The sequence below is a fragment of the Cetorhinus maximus genome, chromosome 4 (genome assembly GCF_964194155.1).
Source record: "Cetorhinus maximus chromosome 4, sCetMax3.hap1.1, whole genome shotgun sequence".
Classification (NCBI taxonomy): Eukaryota; Metazoa; Chordata; class Chondrichthyes; order Lamniformes; family Cetorhinidae; genus Cetorhinus; species Cetorhinus maximus.
The window spans coordinates 72,389,093-72,406,907 of NC_135882.1; the positions used below are offsets into that span (position 1 = coordinate 72,389,093).

Sequence of the window (17,815 nt, forward strand, 5' to 3'; positions counted from 1 at the left end):
TTTGCCTCATTACTCTTCTGTGAAATTGCTCAGAATGCTGTTCAATTTTAAAGGTTCTATATAAATGTATGTTGTTGTGGTGTTGGAAAACAATCATTTATGTTTTGTGCAAATCTTTAAACTCCATCTGATAAAAATCTGTAAGTGAAATCTTCAAAGTGTAAGATAAATTGTAAAACCATTTAAACAAACGGGCAAATTTTTACTTCACAAGGATGGCAATGTATTAAAACAGGTTATATTAGAGAAAATAAATTGCTGTTCGGCTGACAAACTAAATGAAAACCCAGCTCGTTTGGTTCTCTCAAGCTAGGGGTGGGAGGCGCGGCTGCTCACGTGCGCCTCCGTGTGCGCCATGACGCAGTGACGCTGGTGGAGGCTCTGGCGCGGGGGTGTGGGGGGGGGGGGAGGGGGTTCCATCATGGCGTCAATGCAGGTGAGTGTCTGAGCTGCTCGGCGACGCTTCACGGAGGATTGTTGCTTTCTTGCGGGGCACAGCATCGTTTACTACCCGCAGTGGAGGGAGAGCGGGTCCGGCGATTCTCGGTACCTGCACCCCGTCTCCTCAACGCGGGGCGGGGCGGGGGCCTTGAGGGAAGCGAGGAACCCGACTGAGCGGCCCGTTGTTATTTGTGTACATTTACAAATGTTTTTCTGCGCGACTCCTGAAACCGCGGGGGTGAAACCCCAAGACTGGCAGTTTTTGGTGGGTGCTGATGTCAGACTCGGGACGATGAGGCTAAGGGAGCAGGAGATCGACAGAGTGACCCCTCGGAGAGAGTTGGGCTCCATCTGTGTCTGTCCCCTGTTTCTGTGCGTACAGGTGATAATGCATCCTGTGAAGGTTACAGGTGCCAGCGACACCTGTCGAGGAACAGCAGTGGCTGAGCAGTCAGGAGTCAGCCCTGCCATCGTCATTTGTTTTATTAAGTTGTTTTACTCATACCGACTTCAATTTCAGCATCGTAGCTTTGTTTTTCTCTCACTTCCCCTTCCCAGTGTGAGACTAACCTGTCGAGGGTAAGATTGTGTGATTAAGCGGAGGCAACCTCACATTTGTAAACTTATAATTGCCGAACGTTTTAACGTGTGAGCGGACAAGTAATAATGGAAACTAGATGTGGACTGGAGCCTCGTGTGTCTTTGCTACCTCAGTGGTAAAACTTCCATCAGTCCAGTAAATGAAAACCAGTGTTATATTTCACATCCTTGTTTTTTTATTCATATCCATATTTTGAAAGCTGTAACTGAATAAGTTGGTGCAGACTTTTGTGCACGTTATAGCGCATATATGTTTAACACTACCAAGTGTGATCTCTTATACGAGTCCAGCAATTGTTTAGATTATGACAATTAGTATTTATACAGTAATGAGATACGTTCATGAAAAGAGTAACTGCAGCATTAATTTAGGAAGGTACAAAACTGAATAAAGTTTTGTGCTGTACAGAACTTTTATGCACATATTCAATTATGTTAACTTTAAAGTGAAACATCGACTGCAACTGAGCCTTCTTAGAGGTGGTGAATTAATTTGGAAAGTTATGACTCAATTTGCACAATATTACAGTAATGCATTTTTTCTAACTATTGTATGTATTTCTCTATTAGAAAAGATTACAGAAGGAGCTAATGGCTTTGCAAAATGACCCACCCCCAGGAATGACTTTAAATGAGAAGAGTGTACAAAATTCAATTACACAGTATGTATTTATAAGTGTTTGTCTATTTTCATCTATTTAAAATGTGAAAACAGGTATAAGGCAGGTACATTTAAATAACCTTGACAATTTTACTAGAATTTTACTGAGGATCATTTTCCAGTGCCATTACTATGTGGTTATCAAGACATGAGCAGTGTATGTAAACTCAGTTGGATAATTCATATTGTTATTTTTGAGAAGGTATATTTAAGGTTACAAAATGCTCACTGATCCAGACTATGTTTTTAAATAAGGTCAATCACTAATGTGAATATTTATATTTGTATATAATTTGCTGGATAAAAATCAAAGTGAAGCAGTGATTTAAAAAAAAAAATAGGTTACATTTATGTAGTGAATAACAGAAGTATAGCTGCTAACAAAAGCTGAGTTTCTACAACAAATACCATTTTAAGAATGCTAATTTTGATTAGATTTCTGGAAATTTGAGAATCATACAAAATGTGAAGTGATTTTTGTTTTGTGAATTTGTTAGGTATTGCATGATGTGACAGACTTTCAATAGGTTCCAATGTGACTATAGTGAAGTGGTTATATATGGTCAGTGTTTTTGCGATATGATTGTAATGTCTCATTTCAGAAAAAGGGAACGGTCTAGGGAGTGCCTTTGTTTATCTTGACTTGGGAGTTTAGCAATGTCTGACTTTGTAGAAGTAATTCTGGAATGTTTCAGCTCTTATGATTTGTATGTACCATTTGTGGCAGTTTAATCACTTTAACTCCATCTTCCAAGTGGTTTAGAACTGTATATAATCAGCACAATAACTTGTAATGCCTTTGTGCCTGTGATTACACCTGTTTTACCTGGTGCTTGGAATTTCTGATCAGTTTCAGTTCCATATGGGCCATATGTAAGTAATGAGTGGAATTTTCAGTAGGGCATTACTGAGATACCTAACTTACAGAATCATTCAATGGAGTATATAGTGATTTGTGTAATAAAAATCTCTTGTGCTGCAGAAAACTTATAATGTCTTGCAAATGATCATTGACTGTAATATATAACAGACTACAGATTTCATAGAATGAGCATACTATTAAAGCTGTTGTACTTAATCCAATGCAATCAGTTACAAAACTATAATTCAAAGAAAATGGAAACCACAATCCTGTTTATTGAGAAAATTTGTAGGAGTATGGCACAAACATTTCATCTGAGTGTTCAGATCTAGTTCCATAGGAGACAGTTGGCATTGGTTCAATAGTAAAGAAAACACCAAACTGTGTTTTTAATTTGATTTGTTAGGTAGTTGTTGGATTATAATTGGTTAACGGACAGAAAACAAGAGAGTAGGAATAAACGGATCATTCTCAGGTTGGCAGGCTGTGATTAGTGGGGTACTGCAAGGATCAGTGCTTTGGCTTTGTTCAAAACCTTTATCAATGATTTGGATGTGGGGACCAAATGTAATATTTCCAAGTTTGTTGATTACCCAAAACTATCTAGGAATATGAGTATGAAAATAAAATTTGGAGTATATCTTAAATGGTGAGAGATTGGGAAGTGTTGATGCCCAAAGGGATCTGGGTACCCCTGTTCAAAAGTCACTGAAAGCTAACATGAAGGTGCAGCAAGCAATTAGGAAGGCAAATGGTATTTTGCATTTATTGCAAGAGGATTTGAGTACAGGAATAAAGAAGTCTTGCTGCAATTGTATAGGGCCTTGGTGAGACCGCACCTGGAGTATTGTATACAATTTGGTCCCCTTACCTAAGGAAGAATATACTTGCCACTGAGGGAGTACAGCAGAGGTTCACCAGACTGATCCCTGGGATGGTGGGATTACCCTGTGAGGAGACTGGGTCTGTATTCTCTAGAGTTTAGAAGAATGCGAGGTGATCTCATTGAAACATAGAAAATTCTTACAGGCTCGATAGGGTAGATGCAGGAAAGATGTTTCCCCTGGCTGGGGTGTCTAGAACCAGGGGACACCGTCTCAGAATAAGAGGTAGGCCATTTAGGTCTGAAATGAGGAGGAATTCCTTCACTCGGAGGTTGGTGAATCTTTGGAATTCTCTACCTCAGAGGGCGGTGGAGGCTTAGTCGTTGAGTGTGTTCAGGACAGATCGATAGATTTCTAGATATTGAAGATGTCAAGGGAAATGGGGTAGTGTATTTTCCTAAATGGCATTGAGGTAGAAGATCAGCCATGATCAGCCAAATGGCCTCGTCTCCCCTTTCCTAAGTATTGGAAGCCGCTGAGTTTCTGAAACTTTATAATGTTAGCATATTGCAGTTAATTGAGAAATAGTAACCATATTATGAATTGATGCATTGTTGCACTGGATTAAATATTTGACTGAAATGTCTGATACAGTCATTAAAGTATGCTATTGTCTTTGGTATTGACCGTTTGTTAAAGTCATTATTTTAAAAACACTATAAAACCAGTCCGAATTTCAGTTTAAATAGAATTGACTTAACCAAAGTTTTTTAATACCTGAGAATTTGAGAATAGAATCAGGAACCTAGACCAAATACAGCCTTGTCATGAAGCTCAGTACATTCTGTACTTTGAAAGCAGTCAAATAACCAATTAGCTAACAAAAAGTCCTTTGCAGATAATGAATTTTTTTTTGGTAGAAGCTGAATGCAATTTGAATTTAATTCTCACTCATATGGAAGTGCATCCTCAGTGTACCAGAAAAGGATATGATTACTTTAATATTTTGATATTTTTTTCTGCATTTCAATAAGTTGACAGGAACTGATAACCACAGTATCAGTCAATAAAATATCAAGTTGTGCTACTTAAAAGTGAATAAATTTTATCGGTGAAATTATATCAACCTAAGTTAGTGTTTGATGGAAGCAAAAAATCTACATTGGGACTAGTTAATAAGTCACATGTAGCTGGTTGAACTGTAGGAGCCAACTTAATTTTTAGTGTAATGGAAACAAAAGCCTGTGAAATGCGAATGCTTTTGTGGATGAGCCCAAAAATATTTGGAGTTTGCCTTTAAGCATTTATTAAAATCATAGAATGGTATAGTGCAGAAGGAGGCAATTCACCCATCGTTAATGTAACAGCTCTTCCAAAGAACTATCCACTTAGTCGCACTTGCCTGCTCTTTCTACACATCCATGCACACTTTTCAACTTCAAATATTTATCTAATTCTCTTTTGAAAGTTGTTATGGAATCTATTTCCACCTTCCTTTCAGGCAGTGTAATTTTTTTTCCCTCGCATCACCTCTGGATATAATTCCAGTTACTTTTACCAGTGTGTTCCCTGGTTGCTGACTCATTTGTCCCTGGAAACCATTTCTTCTCACTTAATCTGCCAAAACAGTATTGAACACACCTATCAAATCTCTGCTTCACCTTCTCAGATCTAAGAAAACAACCCAAGTTTCTCTAGTCTCTCCGCATAACTGAAATCTTTCACCCGTTACTGTTCTATAAATCACCTCTGCACCTCTCTAGATCTTGACACCCTTCCTAAAGTGCAGTGCCCACAATTGGCCACAATACTTCAACCAGTGACTTATAAAGGGTTAGCCTAACTTCCTTGCTTTTGTACCCTATGCCCCTGTTTATAAAACCAAAGATCCTGTATGCCATTTAAAAGCCTTCTCAACTTGCCCTGTCACCTTCAAAGACTTTGTGCGCTCATGCTCCCAGGTCACTCTGTTCCTGCAACGCCTTTAAAAATTGTATCATTTAGTTTATATTCTCTTTATTCTTCCCACTAAAATGAATAATTTCACACATCTCTGCATTACATTTCATCTGCTATGTGTCTGCCCATTCCACCAGTTTGTGTCTTTCTGAAGTCTTCTACTATCCTCCTCACTGTTTGCTACATTTGAGTTTTGTTCATCTGAAAATTTTGAAGTTATGGCAGGCCTTAAATGTATTTTTGTTATATATATCTTTTAATCATATGGGTTTCAGTTTTGCTAAGAAGTCTATTATGTGAAACATTATCAAAGACCGTCTGAAAATCTATATGCACAAAAGCATCCACATTACTACCGTCAAAACTCTGTTACTTCACCAAAGAACACACTCAAGTTAGTCATACACGATTTGCTTTCAATAAATCTGTGTTGGTTTTGATTTATTGACCCATATTTTCCTAAGTAGCAATTAATTTTATCTCATTATTGTTTGCAAAGGTTTCCCCGCCACTGACGATAGGCTAGCTGGCCTGTATTTGTCCAGTTTAACCCTCTCCCCCATTTTTTGAATAGTGGTTAGTATTTGCTGCCTCCCTCCTCCAAATCATCTGGCAGCACTCCAGAGGAGGATTGGAAGATCATGACCAGAGACTCCTCAATTTCCTACCTTGGTTCCCATAGCAACTTCTGGGCGCATCCCGACCTTTAACATGCAACTGCCCTACTTTGAGCATTGTCAACTTTTTTAGTACCTCTTTTTCTGTTTTTATCCTATCCAATTTCTCTATAACTTTCTCCTTTAATGTCACAATGGCAGCATCCTCCTCTTTAGTGAAGATTGGGTAAATTTAGTACCTTAGCCAAACCCTCTGCTTCCACAAGATCATCTTCCTTTGGTCCCTAATCAGCCTTACCCATACACAAAAGACTTTTTAGCTTCTCTTTTATGTAACCGTCTAAACTCCCCTCATAGTTCCTTTTTTCAGTTCTCCTCATACTTTGTGTATGCAACTTAGTTATCTAATCAATTATGAACCCACTAAGAAAGCATCTAGACTTCTTGTAATGCAGAAAAGATTTTGGTTTCTTAGCATCAATTAAGGCTGTTGAGTATCAGGATTTCTCTTTCATGGTAAAATGAGTTAATTTTCCTTGCTATTCAATTTGCAGCTAGAGTTTATTTTTCATAATGCTTGATAGAAACGAGATTTTTATATTTGTATATACTCCATTGTGCTAGTTGTCTTAATTGCTAACACTGTTACCTGAATGATTTGGGTTGCTGTTATAAGCAAAATAAGAAAATTAAATCGTGTTTGGTACATTTCTTTCAGTGAAGGCTCACAAAGTAAATCCATTCTTCAAAGTGAGATTGTGCAGTCAGAGATTCAGCATTGACTAATATTGTTTATGAAACATTTGTGCATAATTTTGAGAACTTAAATAACTTTTAACAATGGCATTTAAACTGACTACAGATCATTCTGATTCTATCCCTGAATTGTATTTTACAATGATCATGGGCACATGAGAACGTAGGAACAAGAATGTACATTCAGCCTGTCAGGCCTAGTCCACCATTCAGCTAAATAATAGCTGCCTCAACTCCATTTATTGTGTTTTGTTCCATTTCGTTTGATAACATTGCCCAACAAAAAAATAATCCATTGATCTTGGCCTTGAAAATTTCATGACCCAATGTCCTCAGCCTTTTGTGGGAGTGTACAAAGTGCCTCCTCATTTCACTCCTAAATAGCTGAACTCAAAATTTAAGATTGTGCTCTCTTGTTCTGAATTTTCCCAGCAGAGGAGATAGGTTCTCTGTTTCTGCCCTGTCAAACCCCTTTATCATTTGTAAACCTGGTTGGCTCACCCTCAACCTTCTAAATCCAAGACGATACAAGTCAGGTTTATGCAAACAGTTCTGAATTTAACCCTGGTGTCATCATGATGAACCTGCACAGTATGACTTTTAAAGCCAATACATCTTTCCTGAAATTTGGTGCCCAAAACTGAAAGCTGAACTCCAGATTGGGCCTTACCAAGGTTCTGAAGAATTGAAGCATCACATATTCACTTTTAAATTCCAACCTTGTTGAGATTAAGGCTTTAATTCCATTAGTCTTTTTGATTATTTTTTATACTGTGAACAAACTTATCATGATTTGTATACAGGAACACCGAAATTCCTTTGCTTCTTGATAACTCCTAGCCTTTCACCGTTAAAATATTCTGGTTTCTTTCTTTGATCCATGGGAGTTAACTTCACACTTCACTCTATTTGCCATCATTTGGCCTACTCTGTCTTTGTGACCCCCTACTCCCATTCATACAACTGTTATGATATGGCAGATGATATGTACCAGGCGGACCAAACCCACAAGGGAAACTTGGCCACGCTATTGCAACGGTTTTGCAATTTATATTTATTACGAGAAGATTTGTGCATTGAAGTAGTGAGTCCACTAACAACTTTAGAGATTTTTAAAATTAAATTGAAACATTTATTAGCAAAAGAAAAGAATTCAAACAAACATAAGATTGCATTTACTTGATATTATAACAAATCCCAAAATTCCAAATTAACCTGACTCCCAACTACATACCCCCTTTAAGGCATCAGTCTAAAATAAATTTTATATTTAAATACGCAATCCAGCAAGGTTACCACAGTACACACTCAACAGTGGAATTCCAAAAGCTTTTAATACAATTTTAGGTACTGGAGCAGCACTTCAAAGTGGCTAGAGGCTTTTCTCCAAGGTGGCTTTACACTGTGTGTCTTTCAAGATTTTACATGGCCATCCCCTATGTAACCTTCCATCCTTCTTTATATATGTTTCTGTCTCTTTAGTGTGTAAAATCCCATTGTTCTGCATGTCTTTGGAGATTTACTTTTCACATAATATAAAAATCTTCAATGTTGCCTTTATGGTCAATACCTTTGGGGAAAAATAAACATACAGCGTGGCCTTGCTTATCTTGTTAATTGTAACCATACTACCATCCCTTTGAAAATCAAACAACCCCTTCACTTATCTAAAAATGCAAATTTCATTCACACCTTACATGTGGAACCCTCATCCTTGCTTGTCCTTCTCCATTTCAAAAGCCTGCTTTATACCTAATTCTCAGTAATTTTAATCTTGCAGTCTACCTGACTCTAATTCAATTAAATCAGTCACACAGAGCCACCCTCACCCATAAGCCTACAATAATATTATGAAAAATATTAGTTTTGTGACCCAACTTACTATGGCTCTTAACTTGGTGTCAAATGTAAACTTAGATATACAACTCCCTCTCCCTTCATCCAAGTCATGGTGAAAAGCTGAGGACCCAGTTCAAATCCCTGGAAAACACCAATTGTCACAACCCACCAATCAGAGGACGATCCTTTTGTCCTTACTCTCTCAACCAATTACCAATCCATTTCACAAGATTACCTCCAATGTCATGACTTATTTCTTTACATTTTTGCTAATCTCCGTGTGAAACATTTTATCAAATACCTCTGGAAGTCCATTTAACAAGATGCATAGACATACCCCTTAGTCATCATCTAGTTACTTGCTCAAGAATCAACTATGTAAGTCAGACAAATCTATGCTTACTCTCTTTGAACACCTCTTAGTTGTCCGAGTGCTCATTCGTTCTTGTTAATGATAGATTACAGTAACTAATCTACAATTGATAAATAGTTCTATATCAGCATTTGACACTTTTATTGTATTGCACTCTTGAAAGATTTAAGAAACATCTATTTTAGACTTTTTCAATATTCAAAAGGGTTTAATAAAAAGTAAGCATTGAGTTATAATTTTGTAATATTCGCATCTGCAATTCAGATAATTTAATAGGTAAAGTCTCTTAATCTGCTGAAGTTTTATGAGCTCTTGAATGAGCATGGGAATTATTTCTTTTAATTATCATCTTTATTTGTGAGATTATTACAAATTTGTAATCTAAGTGCAAGACAGTATTGAATAGTCATTGCCAGAATACTGATTCAGATGCCTGTGATTTGTTAAGACCCATTCATAGTTTTGCCAAATCGTTATACACAATTTTAGTAAACCTGCAGACTGGAATTCATTGAAACAACTTTTCTATTAATAAAAGCATATTGTTGTAGAACATGATATCAGGGCTCACTTTCCATGTTCAACTTTCACAGGGATGATGCTCGCATTTTTTATTGCTGTTGTCTCAGTTGCCCTGGGAAAGGTTGGCTGGATTTTTTTTTGGAAAACATCCTTAATTCCAATTTGCACTTTCTAATTTTAGATTTTCAAATTTAGGGATTTAAACTACTTTTTTATATAATTTAACAGTAATAGCGACACCATTAAACCGTTGGCAGCTGTGGCGTTTGTACGCTTGATTCAACTTATTTGTTATAGCTGCCGCTTCAGGTTCAGTTCGAATGATTTTTTTTTATGTGAAAGCATAGTTTCGGTACAATGAAGTGTGACTTTGTACACTAGACAGTTGCTCTTTGTGGACACTTAGACTAGGAGTTGGTAAACGTATGTATCCATCTGTACATTTCAAGGTATGTTTTTATTTCCTTCTCGCTGTGCATCATAACATGTAATTTCATAAAATGACCTATGTGTGAATCTATAAGTACATATTGAAGATTATATTTAGATGTTATACTTACAGCTGTGTTTTGGAGAAAGCAGAGCAATTTTGATTTTTATATTTAATGAATGAGTTTTGAGGATCCCCATGTAATTTATAGACTGCATTCTTGATGTGTGAAAATATCAATTCTTTGGCATACTTTACTACCCACTCATTGAAATTGGAAGGCCAGATTTACCCATATTTACAGAGCTCTGCTGCGGGCATGATTTTTAATAATTGTAAACAAATTATATATACCCCTTTTAATCGTACGGAAAAGTACAGCAGATGTTCAGCATTTCTTTTAGTACTCCAGCCCATGTAGATATGGAACCCATATGACCCATCTCTTTCAGTTTGTTTTATTAATGGTACTGATGCGCATTTATTCATTTTATGCTGTAACAGTACCGCATGTGATATGAAGGTAATATGAGTAAACAGCTGATTGAGTTTAGTTGATGCATAAATTGTGCCTAGAATTCCAAACATAAGGATAACAAGTGTAATATATGTAGCTTGTGTGTAGGATCTTTTTAAAACATTTTTTAATTTTAAGAGATTAGTGATTTCTGTCTTTTGTTGCTATTTTTACATAAGAACATAAGAAATAGGAGCAGGAGAAGACCATACAGCCCATCAAGTCTGCTCTATCATTCAGTATGATCATGGCTGATCTTGGGCTTTAACTCCACTTTTCTACCTGCTTCCTATATCTCTTGATTCTCTGAGACACCAAAAATCTGTCCATCTCAGCCTTAAATATATTCAATGATTGAACATCCACAACCCTTTGGAGTAGCGAATTCCAGATTCATAACCATTTGAGTGAAGAAATTTCTCCTCATCTTAATCCTAAATGATTGGCCCCTTATCCTGAAAATGCCTCCTTTTTCTAGACCCAGCCAGGGGAAACAACGTTTCAGCATCTACCCTATCAAACCCCTTCATAATCTTGAATGTTTCACCCCTCTTTCTCTTAAACTCCAGAGATTATAGACCCAATTTACTCAGCCTTTCTTGATTGGACAACCCTTTCATCCCAAGGACCCAATCTAATGAACCTTCACTGTACTGCCTCCAATGCAAGTAAAGCCTTCCTTAAATATGAAGATCAAAATTGCACACAGTATTCCATTAAAGCTCCGTACAATTGTAGCAAGACCTTTCTATTCTTGTACTCCAATCCCCTTGCAATAAAGGCACACCATTTATTTTCCTAATTGCTTGCTGTACCTGCAAGCTAACTTTTCTGTGTTCCTTGTGTGAGTACCCCCAAGTGTGTCTCAATATCAACATATAAAAGTTTTGCGCCATTTTAAAAAAAAAACTGCTTTTCTATTTTTCTTGCACACATGCATAATGTAATGTATTAAATGTTCTCTCCTTTTGGTGCAAAAATAAATTAACCAATAAATAGAAATCTACCCATTGGCCTGTTCCCCTTCCATATTTACATGCTATCATCAGTGACGTCATTTGTAGACACAGGATCATTTCCCATATGTATGCTGGTGATATCCATCTGTACATTTCTAACAGGTCCCTTGGTCCTTCAACTATCTCTGTGCTCCCAGGCTGTAGGTCTAATATCAAGTTGCAGACAATTCACATTTCTCCAACTGCATGTTGGGAAGCCTGAAGTCGTTGTTTTCGGCCTGCAGCATAAACTCATTTCTCTTGCCACTGACTCCCTCTCCTTTCCCTGAAGCTATTGTTCAGTCTGAACCAGATCTTGTGCAACCTTCATACCTTGTCCCTTTTAGAACTGAACTTCAAACTCGCACCCTATCCATCACCAAGGCCACTTACTTCCACTTAATAATATTGTCCAATTCCTACCCATAACTGTCCTGGAAATCCTTATTCATATCCTGGTCCTCTCGTCCTCGGGGGCAATGTTGGCATCGTGGTAATGTCAGTGATTGAGTAATCCAGAGGCCCAGGCTAATGCACTAGCGACACAGGTTCAAATCTCACCATGGCAGCTGGTGGAATTTAAATTCAATTAATTATAAATCTGTTAATTAATTATAAAGCTAGTCCTGTATTAAGTGTCCAAGAATGGATAATACATCAGTAATGATGACTATGAAACTATCATCGATGTTGTCAAAACTCACCCAGTTCATTAATTCCTTTAGGGAAGGAAATCTACCATCCTTACCTGGTCTGGCCAGATATGACTCCAGAGCAGTTTGGTTGACTCTTAACTGCCCTCTGAAATGACCTAGCAAGCCACTCACTTCAAAGGCAACTTGTGATGGGCAACAAATGCTGGCCTTGCCAGCGATGCCCACATCCTATGAAAGAATTTTAAAAATCCTCCATGCTTCATCAATTCCAACTCATTCAAACCTCAACAGACTTTATCCTATCTTGCAGTAATTCCTTTTCATTTATCACCACCCCCAAGTCATGTTAACTTTACAATTCATGTGTTTGTCCTCAAACAGTTCCAACAATAACAACTTGCATTTAATTAACACGTCTAATGTAGTAAGACTTCCCAAGGAATTTCAGAAGTGTTGTTGAACAAAATTTGATACTGTGCCGTAGTGATATAGAACCATAGAAACGTTATGGTGCTGAAAGAGGCCATTCAGTCCATCATGTCTGTGCTGGCCATAAAAAGAGTATTAAGAAGCTAGCCGCTCATTTTTAATCCCTCTTTCCAGCACCTGTCCGTAGCCTTGCAGGTTGCTGCGCTTCAGGTGCATACCCAGGTACCTTTTAAATGAGCTCAGTGTTTCATCCTCAACCACCAATATAGGCAGTGAATTCAAGATGCCCACCACCCTCAGGGTGAAAATTCTTTTTCCTGATGTTCTCTCTAATTCTTCTACCAATCACCTTAAATCTATGCCCCTGGTAATTGACCCCTCAGGTAGGGGAAACAAATCTTTCCTGTCTACCCTATCTAGGCCCCTCATAATTTTGTACACCTCAATTAGGTCACCCCTCAGCTTCCTCTGTTCTAAGGAAAACAACCCTAGCCTATCCAATCTTTCTTCTTATCTGCAATTTTCAAGCATTCTTGTAAATCTCCTCTGTATTCTCTCCAGATCAATTATGTTCTTCCTGTAATGTGGTGACCAGAACTGTGTACACAATTCCAGCTGTGGCCTAACCAGCGTTTTATACAGTTCCAGCATTACATTCTTGCTTTTGTATCCAATCTCCTGTTGAATAAAGAAAACAATTCCATATGCTTTCTTTACCACCTCATCCACCTGCCCTGTCACCTTCAGGGACCTGTGAACATGCACTCCAAGGTCTCTCACTCCCTCAGTCCCTCTTAGTATCCTTCTATTTATTGAGTATTCCCTTGCTTTGTTTGCCCTCCCCAAATGCATTGCCTCACACTTCTCTGGATTGAATTCCATTTGCTACTTTTCCACCCCCTCAACCAAACCTTTGATATAATTCTGGAGACAACAGCTATCCTCTTCACTATCAACTACACAGCCTATCGCCTGGGAATTTCCCAATCATGTCTCCAATATTTAAATCCAAATCACTAATATATACAACAAACAGCAAGGGCCCCAACACTGAGCCCTGTGGAATGCCACTGGAAACTGCTTTCCACTCGCAAAAATATCCATTGATCATTACCCTTTGTTCCTTGTCACTGAGTCGATTTTGGATCCAACTTGCCACCTTCCTCTGTATCCCGTGGGATCTCAATTTTCTGACCAGGCTGCCATGTGGGATCTCGTGAAATGCCTTACTAAAATCCATGCAGACAGCATCCCTCTACCCTCATCAATCCTCCTTGTTACTTCCTCAAAAAATTCTATTAAGTTAGTAAGACACAATCTTCCCCTAACAAAACCATGCGGACTATCCCTGATCAATCCGTGCCTTTCTAAGTAACAGTTTTTTCTAAATCTCAGAATTGATTCCATTAATTTGCTCACTACCAAAGTCAGACTGACCTGCCTATAATTTTCTGGCCTTTCCCTTGCATCCTTTTTAGATATTGGTACAATGTTTGCAGACCTCCAATCCTCTGGTACTTCACCTGTATCTAGTGAGAATTGGAAAATGATCCTCAGTGTATCTGCTGTTTCCTCCCTGGCTTCATTTAACAACCTGAGATACAATCCATCCAGTCCTGGTGATTTATCCACCTTCAAGAATGCCAGCCCCTTCAGTACTTTCTCTCTCTCTCTATGCCTATTGTATCTAATATTTCGTACTCTTTCTCTTTAACTAGAATGTCTGCATCAACCCTCTTTACTGAAGACAGAGACAAAGCACTCATTGAGAACCCTGTCCACATCTTCAGCATCAAAGCACAAGTTGCACTGTACATCTCTGATAGGCCATTCCCTTTCCTTAGTTATCCTTTTACTTTAAATATACAGATAAAACATCTTTGATTTTACCTGCCAATATTTTTTCGTATCCTTTCTTTGCTTTTCTAATTTCCTTTTTTACTTCACCCCTGTACCTTCTATACTCCTCTAGGCTTTCTACAGTACTAAGCTTTTTGTTACTGTCATAAGCTCTCTTTTTCTGCTTTTATCTTACCCTGTATGTTTCTGGATAACCAGGGGGCTCTCGATTTGGCAGTACCACTCTTTTTCTTTGTGGGGATATGTCTATACTTGTGCCCATAGAATCTCATTTTTGAATACCTCCCACTGATTTGACACAGTTTTCCCTTCTAGTAGTTGTATCCAGTTCACTTTTGCCAGTTCACCTCTCAGCTTTGTAAAATTTGTCTTCCCCCAATTTAGAACTTTTAATCCTGTTCTAGCTTTGTCCTTTTCCATAATGGTGTCAAATCCAATTGTTATGGTCACTATCTCCAAAATAGCCCCCCACTGCTACTTCATCCATTTGCCAGCTTCATTTCCTAAGACTAAATCTAGAATTGTGCCCTCCCCTCTTGTTACATGCTGATTGAAAAAGTTCCCTTGAATGCAGTTCAAGAATTTTGTGCCTTCTGTGCCCTTCACACTGTTCGTATCCCAATTGATAGTAGAGTAGTTGAAGTCTCCAACAATTATTGCCCTAATGTTTGTGTACTCGGAAATTTGCCTACATATTTTCTCTTCTAACTCCCTTCCGCTATTTGGGGGTCTATAGTATACTCTGAGCAATGTGGCTACCCCTTTTTTATTTCTGAGCTCAACCCATATGGCCTCATTTGGTATTTCATTTAGTATATCACCCCTTCTCACAGCTGTAATTGTTTCTTTAACCAATAATGCTACAGCCCCACCTTTTTTATCGCCTTCTCTATCCTGCCTGAAAACTCTATATCCAGGGATGTTGAGCTGCCATTTTTGCCCTTTAAATCAAGTTTCTGTTATAGTGATAATATCATGCTGCCATGTATCAGCTACTAGAAGGGAAAACAGTGTCAAACCAGTGGGAGGTATCTCAGCTCATCGGTTTTATTTGCTATACTCCTTGCATTTACATATATCCCTTTTAACACTGCCAAAAACCTATGCTGTACATTTTTTAACTTGTGCTTCTTCTGTCTTTCAGAGTCGCTCGTTATTTCTCCATCTCCCATTCCCTGCTCTGAATTTGCCCTCAAATTTACAGCCTCCTGCCAATCTAATTTAAACCTCCACCCAACAGCACTAGCAAATCTCCCTGTGAGGATATTCATCCCAGTCCTGTTCAGGTATAGACTGTCCGGCTTGTACAGGTCCTACCTTCCCCAGAATCGGTCCCAATTCCTCAGAAATCTGATGCCCTTCCTCGTATACTAGCTTTCCAGCCACGTGTTCAATTGCTCTGTTCTCCTATTTCAATACTCACTTGCACGTGGGACTGGGTGTAATCCTGAGATTACAGCTTTAGAAGTCCTGCTTTTCAATCTCCTTCCTAGCTCCCTGAAATCTGCTTTCACGACCTCATCCCCTTTCCTACCTAAGCCATTGGTACCAATGTGGATCATGACCTCTGGCTGATCACCCTCCCTGGAGAATGTCCTGCAGCCACTCCGTGACATCCTTGACTCTGGCACCAGGGAGGCAACGTACCATCTTGGAGTCATGTCTATGACCACAGAAATGCCTGCCTGTTCCCCTAACTAACGTACCCCCCAACACGACTGCTCTTCCCCTCTTCTTCTCCCCTCTTGTATAGCAGAGCCACCTGCCGTGCCACAAGCCTGGCCCTGACTGTACTCCGAGGAACTAACACCCTCACCAGTACCCAAAACGGAAAACTGATTGGCGTGTGGGATCCCAGGGGACTACTGCACTACCTGCCTAGTTCTCTTGGACTGCCTGGCAATCACCCTTTCTGCCTCCAGGCTCCTAAATTGCAGTGTGACCACCTCTCTGAACATGCTATCCATGTAGCTCTCAGCCTTGCTGTTGCGCCATAGTGACTCCAGCTGGAGCTCATGGTTCTGCAGCCGGTGACATTTCCTGCACATGTGGTCATCTAGGACACCAGTAGTGTCCACGACTTCCCACGTTTTACAGGACACACGTTCCGCATGACCGAGCTGTCTGCCATTGCTTCAGTTTACTTCCCTTATGTTAACTTTATTTTACTCTGGTTTACATATACTATGTTATTTTACCTGTCCTTGACTTAAATTTACTCCCCTATTGCTTGTGTTTCTTACTGAAATCCAAGTGGCTCCTCCTTTTAAGAAGAATGTGTTTTTCTAATTTTCAGCTACTTAAAGACCCTCCCTAACAGCAGTTTCTCACCAACCGACGAACTTGTGTTCCTCCTGTGATGTCGCCCTTGGATGTTTTCAAAACTTAGCCCCCTCATGCAGCTTCTCAACTCCTGGTCTCCTGCAGGCTGAGAAAGATAGAGAAAGAAAAGAGCACTTCCCTCCCCTCCTCAGTGAACTCCTTTCTCAACAAACTCGCAGCAATTCCACCAGTAACAGTGCACTGTGAAACAATGCACTGTGCAACAGTGCCATATAAGGAGAAATCAGAATTACAGGTAATCAGTCTGAAAAGTTAACTCTTTCTCCCCATAGATGCTACCTGCTCTGCTGAGTATTTCCAGTATTTTTTGTTATTATTTCAAATTTCTAGTTTCTGCAGTATTTTGCTATTGTAAGGGGATATCTGTCAGATGAGCAAAGAGGTAGTTTTTAAGGAGCATCTTTAAGGAGGACAGAGATGTGGAAAGAATGAAGGAGGGAATCCCACTGTTCAGGGCCTTGGCATCAGAAAGCACAGCTGCCAATGATGTAATGATTAAAATAGGGGATGCACAAGAGACCAGAATTGAAGGAACACAGACCTGAGGGTTATAGAGCTGGAGAAGGTTGCAGAAAGAGTTAGGAAGTGAGACCATGGAAGAATCTGAAAACCCGGGCGAGAACTGTACAATGGTGGCTTTGCTTAACCAGAAACTATGTTGGTCAGTGGTCACACGGTGACGGGTGAGCGGAACTTGATGTGAGTTAGGATACAGGTAGCAGTGTTTTGAATAAGCTCATTTTATGGAGGTTGACGATCCGAGGTCAGCAAGGAGATATTGGAATAGTCAAGTCTAGAGGTAACAAAAATTCAGATGAGAGATTCAGCAGACAATGAGCTGAAGCTGAGCTGAGTTGGGTGATGTTGTGCAGGCAGAGGTAGGTCACCTTGGTGATGGTGCTGTTATATGGTTGGAAACTCATCTCAGTCAGATATGACACTGAGGTGTGATGAAAGTATAATTTTCATAATATTTTTCTGGTTTATTGTGAAGTAGATTTATGGGGGTAAGTGTAGTTGGGTCTGTCTGTGATTTAATTACATTTGGAGTCAAGTAGACTTCAAGCTTGAAATCATCAAAAGAAGCTAGGTGCTTGATATGCTAATGAGTAAATATGGATGCTGGCT

At 39.0% G+C, this 17,815-nt stretch overlaps 1 protein-coding gene across 1 annotated transcript in view; it reads left to right on the forward strand.

The window, feature by feature from the left end:
• The first annotated feature begins 383 nt into the window (after positions 1 to 383).
• Positions 384 to 17,815, forward strand: part of ube2wb (ubiquitin conjugating enzyme E2 Wb) — a 94,815-nt gene continuing 77,383 nt past the window's right edge. The window contains exons 1-2 of the mRNA XM_078540311.1: positions 384 to 436; positions 1,612 to 1,703. Coding sequence (XP_078396437.1) covers positions 422 to 436; positions 1,612 to 1,703 — 107 coding nt within the window. The 5' untranslated portion in view covers positions 384 to 421. The remainder of the gene's footprint in view (positions 437 to 1,611; positions 1,704 to 17,815) is intronic.